General features: G+C 39.9%; 1 protein-coding gene across 1 annotated transcript; it reads right to left on the bottom strand.

Annotated features, from left to right (window-relative positions):
* Window positions 1–7,608: 7,608 nt before the first annotated feature.
* On the bottom strand, window positions 7,609–8,838 carry LOC145669943 (uncharacterized). The gene has a single exon (XM_081738288.1). It carries the CDS (start codon window positions 8,836–8,838, stop codon window positions 7,609–7,611), a length of 1,230 nt encoding a protein of 409 aa, XP_081594414.1.
* Window positions 8,839–11,248: the final 2,410 nt, after the last annotated feature.

Genomic DNA, 11,248 nt, shown 5'->3' with positions numbered 1-11,248 from the left:
GCTAACTAACGATCATGACATCTTCCAAACTCTCCCTTCGCTTTACTGAATATGTTCTTTATCCAATTTTAAGTATTTCACATTACACTAGCGTTCGTGTATTTAATTTTATTCCTAATTATGTCATCAACTAAGGTTCAGCAACATCCTGCCTCACCTCTTAAACACTCGGTTTGCTGTACAGATTGCCCCCAAATTCTAATTGCAAACATCTGATGTTTTAAGATAATTCCGTTCTGTCATATTATTCTTAACTATCTTAGTAGGTAAGGATAGTCAAGAATGGTATTCAAATTGCAAACACTAACGTCGCCTACCGAAAAACCTAGCTTTTCAATTGTTAATATTTGACAATATATGACAATTCCCTACTTTCATTATATTCTTAAATATGTCAGTAACTAACAATATGTAAGAGTCTGCTTGGCCTTCCACACTCCCTGCTGAGTGTACTTATTTTTCAATTATAAATATCAGCGAATTTGATTGACCGTTCTTTTTTTTAATATGGGAGTAACTAATGATTACCAAGTGTCTGCTGCATCTAAAGACTTGCTTTTGCCATACTTTATAGAATCACTTTTCAATTTTTAATATCTGAAAATTTTCTACAATTATGTTCCTACACTTTAATCTTAAATACGTCAGCAAGGAAAGGTCAAAAAGAGTCAGCTTCTACCTCGAAACATTCCATTGTGCCACTGGGTCGACTCACTTCACAAATGTAAATGATAGACTAATTACCACAATACCCTACTTTCAGTTGTACTATGAAACGTCAGTACCTAATGATAATGATGGTCCATTCTATCTTCCCAACTCTTCTTTTGCCTTACTGAATAGAACAACTTTTTAATTGTAAATAGCTAAAAATAGACAATAATTCCATTATATCATTTTATACTTAAACATGTGCCACACAATTATCAGCATGAGTTTGCTTCATCTTGCAAACACCCTTGCTCCGTATACAATTGAGTAATTTTACACCTGTAAACTTCAGATTGTTTTCAACAATTCCCTACTTCCCTTTTAATAATATTATAAAATTAGAATAGAAATATATTACAATTCTACAAATTTTTCAAATTTAAATTAAAAATTTGATAAATTTATTCCTTCCATTTAATATTTTTAATGATTAAGTTTCATTGTTATATTCATGACTCTATATTAATATTTCATAACATTAAAAACAATGAAATTTAAACATGATTTTTAAGGAGCAAATTCAATTTGAATAATTAGTACTTCACCGTTGGATGGAGCAACATTTAAAGTTTAAACCTAAAATACTGTTAAATATCTGTGAACGTTGATATATTATTTTTATTATTATATTTTTTGCTTGTTTCTGTTGTACTAGAGAAGAAAACACTTCCTGAAGTGTCCGTGCAGGCGGTAACGTATCAAGAACTGACAAAACGTTGCCATGTTCCACAGCAATGGATATACGTTGGAATAAGAAGGATGCAGAACGAATATCTCAGAACGATAGATATGCGTCTACATACCTCTCTGACAAAATCAAGGTTTCTAGAACCCCTGTTCCACTGGTCTCGATGGCTATTGGAGCAAATAAAATATTTCGAGAAGATTATTGTACTTCCTTTTTTCTCTACCTCTGTACGTCTAGCATGTTCTTTGGCATTCAATACAGTCAACGGGAAGCTGTAGTGGGCAAATGGGTCCTAACATGTGAATTCCCATACTACTTATTTGCCTTTCAACCAGGGTATTAATTTCACTATAACAGGTCCTTTACCGTCTGAACGACAACTGCCTCATAGTTCACGAATCGAAGGAATTCCTGCCGCCATGTGGGCTGGCAAATTAACGTCATAAACACATGAATATGTGGTGTTTCTGTGTATGCTCCTCATGCATGAGAGGCAGTGCAGACCATTTTGAGTAACTTCAAACCACAGGCTGGACAGTGATGCGGCTTCCAAATAGCTGAACCTAGTTTTAGGACTACTGAGATTCAAAAAGGTTTCATTAGACATGTGAAGACTTAATTGAGTTAAAGTGACACATATAACAATGCCGCAGCTTGGGAGATGACTCAGCAAAAAGTCTAGCTTTATCCTCGTAACAGTAACGGATTGTGGAAGAAATTTATAGAAATGTACTGCTATTGGTATGTACCAAGATGCCTGAGAATCTCCTTTTCTGATTTCTAGAAGGTACTTATCTGTTATATTGATCCATTTGCTAGGGCCTTTCTCAACTATCCCATCGGGGTCTAGGTGGTAGCCTTGAGGAAGGAGAGCGTCGATAAAACGACGAGATCCGTGGTAGGACGCTAAAACTGTTCGTCGAAAACCAAGGCCTCCCAATCCAACAAACAAAAATGCTTGCATCCAAGATCCGTCACTCAAGGAGCGTCAATACCATCTAGACCACCTGAGCTGCCCGATGGAAAAGAATGTATAGCATTTTTAACACTGTTGTGTTCTTCTGGATGATACGGTGAAGTAAATATGCCAGGGTTGGCTGGATGCTTCTCTTACAACGTCTCAAACTCTGAAAAGTCACGGGCTGCTACTGTATCATCTGACATGAGTAAATGGGCTGCTCCTCGGATATCTCCATCGGCAAATTTGTTTTCAATAATTTTCAGATTTGACATTGTGTTTAGGTATAGATTTCTAGATGTTTAGCGAGTGTAAGGTTAAGGCGTCAATACCTATATTATCCCAAACACGAACTCTTTCTTTCATCCATTACGTAAGGTTCTTTATATTTTCGGACTTTTTCGGAGCAGGTAGTGCCACAAATGATAATATCAGCATGTAATCCATTCTCTTTCTACATTTGAAATAGCTACTTGCAGTAATAAATTTGAAAATGCCTCAGCAACCTCAGTTCGAGCACCACGGAGAACACGTTTTAGAATATGTGCAGATCTTAATGACGTCAGCAGTTTACCCTACTAGATAACGTTAAATCCTTTGTGCCATAATTGCAGTTAGTGATTAAATTTCATGGCTCTACAGTCAGGAAATCTATTATTATTGATATGAAGACAATTCTTTTTCTGCTTTTATGAACGGATGCTTTTTACCTATATGAATGGCTGTCCTCTTGCATTCACATGACACTTTGCAGAGTGGGAACAAGTAACACTTTCGCAGATCTTGAAGTGGTTGAAAAGTAGCCGATAGCAGGCCTGCCAGTGATAACGTCCAAGTCATTGCCGGGGATATAGGTTTCACCTCTTCCGCTGTGTTCACTGATGGAGATTTAAGACTGGGAACGCTACTTGAAGCTTCTATTGGTTCATATTGTATACCTATGTGTAACAAGATGCGGAATAAAATAAAATAATTTTAATCACTGATAAAGAAGTATTGATGATATTAATATTTAAAAAGTTCTAAATATTCGTTTTAACGCATTTCCGTCGGTGTTTATATCATTGTTAGAATACTATGTCGGAATTATAACGTTCAATAGCTCCTTCCTTACTTTATAAGAAGATAACCAGTAAGTCCTATTTTTGAACGGATTGTTGGAAGAAACTTTGTGCACACACATATATAACTCAAACATGACTATGAAAAGTATTTCTTCATTTTCTATCGAAAACCTTGCATAGAATATCCTTAGGCTCGTGCACTGATCACTACAATCACAACGATTTATCTACCTTATAATCACATTTTTATTTATTAGGCACCAATTATTTTTTGTTGCTGCCTATTACAGGAGTTAATTCCAGTTACAAAAGCTTACAAAATTAATATTGTTTCTAAAAATAAACAATAGAGGAAAAGAAAAAGAAAATTAACATCATCAAGAAAGCATATGAGTAAAATACTAGAAAGAGAAGATGAACAAACTACTAAATTACATATCACCAAAAACATACGAGATACTTTAGAAGTCAATAAAATGTTTTTATGAAAACAGCATCAATGAGACCTTTAAAAATTTATGAACCGATTTCTTAATACAACGGCATAAACTAACAAGTCAAAAATAATTATAATAGATACAATATTGATACTAAGCAACTTCAAAATAGTAAAATTAAAATGGTTGTTAAAATATCTTAAATGGATTAATTTGATATCGGATTAAAATGACCGAGCTTTGTGGTTTATTCTGAATAGCATTAGTTATGTTGTTTTTCATTTTGTTTTCGATTGTTAACAGTCGATTTATTTTTCTTTTAGTTTTGCTTATTCCAAATTTTGGTTTTGTGGTTTTTAGCACCCACAAAAGGTTATCTTCAACTTTAAAACCACCATTGTTTCCACCGACAGCTGGAAAGGTATCGGAGAAGGGAACAGTACCCGCGCTAAAGATTAATGAATAAAGCATATTAAAACAAATAGTTTATGAACTGTTACAACAGACTGTAGTCTAACGAGTGATTAGGGGTAAGAATTCAGCATGAGATTTAATATTGCGAATATATATGTTGTGGTAAAAGAAAAAATAAATAATAAGCATATTATAAGCACATTATAGAGATGATCAGAAAAATGAAAACACCTGTAGTTGGCAAAACGTCAGCTATATTGATTGGCAGTGGTGTCGTGGTGCCCGCAGCGCCGGACCGCTGGTTATGGTGTGTTAGGTCGGTCTCTATACTACGCCAGGCGCAGTGGGACAGCAGTGTCAAGTGGCTGCAGCTGACGGAGGTAGTGAAAAACGTGAGACCTATCAGATTTTCAAAGGGGGCAAATTGTTGGTGCGCGGTTATGTGGAGTGAGTGTGACGGCAATGGCTACTGTCTTAGATGTGTCGCGTGGGACAGTGTCGAAGATGATGACAACCTACACAGCACACGAGAGAACCACATCGCGGAAGCGCTTAAGGCTGTCCTAAAAGCGAAGGGTGGCCGGCACCATATTAATCTGGTAAGTTGCAATTTCGTTCGGGTGTTTCCATTTTTCTCTTCACCATCTGTATAGTTATTTAACAACCTGAGCGATCAAAACAATTATTTTACTTGTTTTTTAAATTTTATTTACTTAAATTAGATGACCTTTTTAATATTTATAATTTTTTTTAAAAAAATTTACTTATAGTTGCGCTAGCGGCAAGGAACAAGTATCAATTATATAACATGTGTTTTCTGAAACAATACTGCACAGCACAAGGAGGGTGGGGAAATTTGACTTTTAACTTCCCACCCAACACAAGTGCTACACAGCATGTGTAAAGAATATTCCTCGAGGTACATTGGAATGTTCATGATAGGTACGTGAATAGAGCAATCATGTGAAATACACATCTAAGGAATAAGGTTACTTCCGCCCAAAAGTACATGCATGACACATACCGAGGAATGTATCTATTATGTGTATATCACGTATCGTGTATGTACTTGACACATTTACTTTGCATGTGCCAGGAATGTACTAGGCACGTCGGTAATGTTCCTTAGGGCAGTGCTATTCAACCGGGGGTACGCGTACTTAAATCCCAAAACCTTAACGCTTCATTTTTACGTTCGATTGTAGAAGCATGTACTTAAAAAAAGCCACGAAACTAACTCTGAAAATAGATTCTCTCCTCCGGCATCTGTGTAGCAATTCATCTATCTATCTATTAAAATGCTACAGTAACATTTAAGAGCTTTTTTTTTAATTGCTAGCCTTTGGGCTAGCTACCCTTTAGAGGGCTACACCCTCTTTAAGGAAAGGGATGGAATGGAAATTAAGGAATTTAAGGTTATAGTCGGTGGGCTAAGAGATGTTACTTTATTTATTACTGTATATACTGGGTCATTATGGTCCTTGCGACTATAATCATTTTAGAGGTGAGGTAATTAACAAAATTATATATAGTTATAAATACAATTATGATGATTACAACGATACAAAACATTATTGTGGAAATAATGCAAATGTGTATAAATGAATATGAGGTATGAAGTAAGGTGCGATGCACGCCACAACACATAGGTACTGCTAATAAAGACAAATGCAAGTTATCTTCTGCCTAGGGGCGACGCTAGGCCAATGTAGACAGAGGAGGCCCTGTTAGATGACAGAGGGGTTACTGTGCTTGATATGACGGGTAGATATGCGGAAGATGGACATGAAGGCGGTGATCGTGCACAAGTGCTGAGTCTGGATGATTAGGCGGTAGGGTATAGCAATAGAGTGTGAAGAGTAAATTGAGTAGGAGATGGTAGTATCGGGGGCGAACAGATGAGAGGGCGAGGTGATGCATAGTTTCGAAAAGCAGTGATTGTTCTTGCTGGTAGCGAATGGTGATGAAGTTTCGGCGTAGAGTTTCAATGTGATAAAGCAATGTAGGAAAGGTTATGAGAGAGTACAAGTAACGAGTCGGACTGGGAAGAGAAATACGGTGAGCGATACGAAAGGCATGGCGCTCGAAGGTTGCCAGTTTGAAGTAGAACGAAGGTGGAGCTGATATCCAGGCAGTGAACCCATAGGTCAGGACGGGACGGAGAAAAACCTTATACGTGTTTAGAACGAGGTGCGATGTAAGTCCCCATGTCGTGCCTGTCAGACGTTTTAGGAGATTGAGGCGGTTATAGACTTTAGTTTTAACGTAGTTCAGATGAGGAGTCCAAGTAAGATGTTGATCAAATATAATACCGAGATAAGTTACTGTTCTGCTGAGACGAATTGGCGAATTCTGTATGGAGAGAGAGAGAAGTGATGGATTTCTGTGAATTCTGGAGCGTGTGCGTGGTGGAAGAAATACTATGGCTTGAGTTTTTGAAGCATTTATAGTGAGCTTTCATTTTCGACAGCACTGAGAGAAACGATCAATTGATTCCTGCAATATTAGGTTGATGTGTCTAATAATACGGCCGAGTGCAAGGAAGGCGGTATCATCGGCATATTGAAAGATATGTACGGCCGCGGGCAGAGTTGGAAAGTCGGAAACGAATAGCAGGTATAGTAAGGGGGACAAAGCTGATCCTTGAGGGACACCTGAGTGTAGAAAGATTGGATGAGATAAATGATTGTTAATATGAACATATGTAATGCGGCAAACCAAGAAGTGATAGACGAAACGGATGTATGATGTTGGTAGTTTAAGTTTGATGAGTTTGAATATGAGGGCGAGATGCCAGACTTTGTCAAATGCTTTTTCTAGGTCAAAAAGCACAAGACAGGATGGGTGTACAGAATTATAATGATTTGTGATAAGGGTGCTTAGGCGTTGGAGCTGATCATTGATGGAGTATGACGGGCGAAAACCGGCTTGGAAAGATGCGATGAGACTGCGTGCACTGAGATAAGGGTGGAGCCTATTGACTAGAATGCGTTCAAGCACTTTGCTAAAAGTTGAAGTGATTTGTATAGGGCGATAGGAAGATACAGCACTGGGTGTTTTTTTCGGTTTTTGGAGCATGAGCGTTTTAGACATCTTCCACTCGGCAGGAAAAAAGCCTGTTCGAAGGATGAAAGTGAAGATAGAGGCTAATAAAAGGAGTAGTGACGGCGGACTTTCCTTGATGTGGCGATATGTAATTGAATCAAAACCTGGAGCAGAGTTTCGTTTAGTCCGGACAACGGAAGTGATATCGGGAACAGTAATGGGAGAAGTGAGTTCATTGGAAGGTAATGTATGGCTGACACTAGGTTGGAAGAGATGACTCGCTGTGTTGACTTAATCCACTGGATGAGAAAAAATATGATCAGAGGGTTGAGGGGTGAAGATGTCTTGGAGGTAGTCGGCAAACGCATTCGCCTTGTCCTGATCAGAAGCGGCTTGATTGTTGTTGATGATGAGGGGGTAAGACGTTTTGCTGAATTTACCACAAAGCGCATTGAAACGTTTCCAGTAACGTGATGGATGTGCTGTATCTGCAAGAGTGTTACAAGTTTTAATCCATTGGCTCTTTTTGTACGCTTCAATATAGTTTTTTACGGAACGTTGGAGCTGATTATGAAGACGTAGTGCTTCGGGATTTCGTGTCCGGACGTAGTCACGATATGCTTGACGAGAGCGTTTGATCTGAGCTAGGTAGTGCGGAGGTAATTTAGGTTGGTATGGAGTGGGGCTAGAAGTTGGGATGAATAATTCGGATGCATGGGTAATCTCAGAAGTGATAATAGAAACGTGGGCAGATAGCTCGTCAGATGATGTAGGAGGGTGGAGAGCTGCGACAGCATGGGTAAGATATGTGCGATATTGATTCCAGTTGGCTTTATCAAAGCGAGGGGTTCGTAGTGGAGGAAGTGCAGTATGTGAACGAGTGGTGCCAAAATGATATGAAAGTTTGACCGGGGCCTGCTCACTACCAAGAAGATCAAGAACTGTGAATGTACTGTTAGCAGCGAGTGTATTTGAGGTGATGGCGATGTCGGGAGTGGTATTGGACACAGGTCTAGTAGCAGACGGGAGAGTATGTATGATGCCGGTAGTGTGAGTGGTGATATGGTCTGTAAAGCGTATGCGTTCATTCGGAGTGCGACTATGAAAGTTTATATCGGCGAGAATGATGAAATGTTTATGGGTATTAGAAATATGACTGAAAAATTCAAGTGGGATGGGGTGACCGGGTCGAACATAGATAGTAGCAAAAGTGATGATGATTGACTTGAAGTACAATGTAATGATGATATGCTCAGGGAGGTGTGGAACAGGACAAATGTGATGGCGAGATGGTATGTGATTGCGAAAGCCAATTGCTACTCCCCCATTGGCCCGTAATGCAGGAGCTGTATTGTCATGACGAGTGAGTGTGTAGCGAGGAATATTACATATGGTAGACTTGGTGAGAAAGGTCTCATTCAGCAAAAATACAGATACGTGTTCTTCGAGTAACAGTGCTTCGAAAAGGGTTTTGTTGGTAGGTAAGGAGCGAATATTCATGAAAAGAAAGACTAAATCCATAATGAAGGGTAGGTTAAACAGTTGTTTCTTGACGGGATGTATGAAAATGAACGTAATTGTTGGTATAGGTGGCGTAGAAGTTGACATTGAAGACTGATTTAGCAGCTTTGGTAAGTTGTTGTAGAATATGATTGCGTTGAAAAGGATGAATATTTTGTAGGGTGAGCGTGAGAAATTGAAGAAGCTGCCGGATGGTAACTGGATCAGTGGTTTGAAGATCGGTTTGGGGTGGAGAGTCTGGTATCCGGAGCGGTACGACTAAATCAGGATGTTGTTGATCAGGTTGAGGTTTATTCTTGCACTTATAACTATAGGCCGGATGTTGTTCATGGCATGTGGGGCATTCAGGTGGCTGTTGAAGGTTGGTGCAGAGGCGCGTAGTATGTGGTCCTGTGCAATGTCCACAGACTGGCTGATTTTTGCAATTTACAGTGTTGTGATCATTGTAGATTTGACAGTTTTCGCATCTCACTGGAAGAGGAGCTGGAGAGCGTGAAGGTTCAACCCTGTGGCGACGTTTATAGATGCATGCGCCAGTAGTGAGTAAAGCGTCTATTGTATCTTGGGAAGAGGTGAAAATGCGTACCATAAAAGTTGCACCTTGATTGTTTCGTATGCGGATGACCTTATGAATGTTATGCCCTTCATGTTGAAACTCTTCATGAATTTCGGCGTCGGAATATGTTGGGTCAACCCCCCGGATGACAACTGATACATATGGTGGACGTTTTGGAGGCGGTGCTTGATTCTGACGAGTAGCGGAGAGAGATGTAAGCGTAGCATTTTTCCCGAAGATCTCAAACGAGGGCTTGTTTCTGATAGTGATAGCAAACTGCGGATCTATGGACTTTAAGATGCAACCGTTTCGTGTCTTAATTATTTCTGCTAGTGGAATGCTTGGAAGATATTTTTTAAGTTGTAATATGATGAACTTTTCATTGCTGTATTTCGAGTAATAATTTTGAAGAAGGAACGAATGTAGAATCGGGCGATGAGGAGGTTGATTATTTGTGTGAGACGATTGAGAATTTGGAATGGTTGTATTGCTATTGTCATCGGCTGCATCCATATCAGAGTTGTCTGAAATATTGTCTCCGTGATGCTTCTTCGACTGATGTCGTGGCTGCTTAATAGAATCAGCATACAACTGTGTGTTTCGTGGAGACCTAGACCTGGTGGAGACATTCGAAGCTGTTGAAGCGGTAGAACTGCCGGATATGGTTCGCTGCCGGTTGCCAGTATCCTTCTGCTTGACCACCTTCATGTTCGAAGCGGACGGAGTGACAAATACCGGAGGAAGACCACCGTGCCGTCCATCCACCTTTGGCCCAGAAGCAGCTTGATCTGCCATAGCAGAGACCGACAGATTTCTAGAGAGCCGTGAGACCCAAAGATGAAGTGTAGTGAGTGATGAATATGATGAAGGTAGGACAACAACCCGTTTGGATAGTTGCCCAGGAGGAGCGGCTCCTCTGGCTCGATCCGTAGATCCGGACGCCCTTGGCTTGATGAGTCTGACGGACGGATCTCTAGAAAGAAACAGAGAAAGTGGGTCAGGATATGGAAAAGGAAGGTCAATTCAAAAATCGTCACCATATACAAGGTAACGCTTCAGAGCAAGTTCTGGAAAAGTATCTATATGATTTAAGAGCTTTTTTTCCTTTTACCGGCCCACCATCGGTGAGCAACTACCCGAAGAGGGTTACGCCCTCTGTAGGGGAAGAGTTGTGAGCTAAATGAGAATGGTTTGTAAACAATTGTTGTGGGGAGCTTAGGGGTTTATACATATTGCATTTACCTTCGGCTTTATTAATCATATTACATCATTTGGTCATTATGATCTTTTGATCATAATCATGAGGAAGGGTAGAAGCTAAGGGATGGTAATGAAATGCACTTTCACATCACATCACAGGGGTAAGTGTTAGATAGACAGATGCAGGTTAGCTTCTCGCCTAGGGGCGACACTAGGCATTGATAAGAGACAGTGGGAGCCCTGTTAGATACAATAGGTGTCACTGTGCATGTGATGGCCAAATGTAAGGAAGAATGACATCGGAGCAATATGGCTGGTAGTAAGCAAAATCTGGGTGGTCTGGGGGAAGAGTAAAACGGTAAAGAGTGAACAGTAAAGCGAGAGGAGTAGGAATAGACGGTGTAAGCAATGGAGGGGGACTGCGAGCATGTGCTTCAAAAGTATCATGGAGAAGGGGTTGATTGAGTGCAAGGCGGCGGCAGATGTATTTGGTGCGAAGGTCTTCAAGATGGTAGAGGATGTGGGGAAAACTGAGTCGCGCATAGAGTTCTCGGGTGGGACTGGGAAGCTTAACTCGATAGGCAATTCGTAAGGCATGGCGTTCAAGAACTTTGAGTTTTTCGTAGTATTGAGATGAAGCAGACAGCCAGGCAG

This window comes from Thermobia domestica, chromosome 14, assembly GCF_964235325.1.
Source record: "Thermobia domestica chromosome 14, izTheDome1.hap1.1, whole genome shotgun sequence".
NCBI classification, from domain to species: Eukaryota; Metazoa; Arthropoda; class Insecta; order Zygentoma; family Lepismatidae; genus Thermobia; species Thermobia domestica.
The sequence above is the reverse complement of the archived record's forward strand: the minus strand, read 5'-3'. Positions and strand labels throughout refer to the sequence as shown.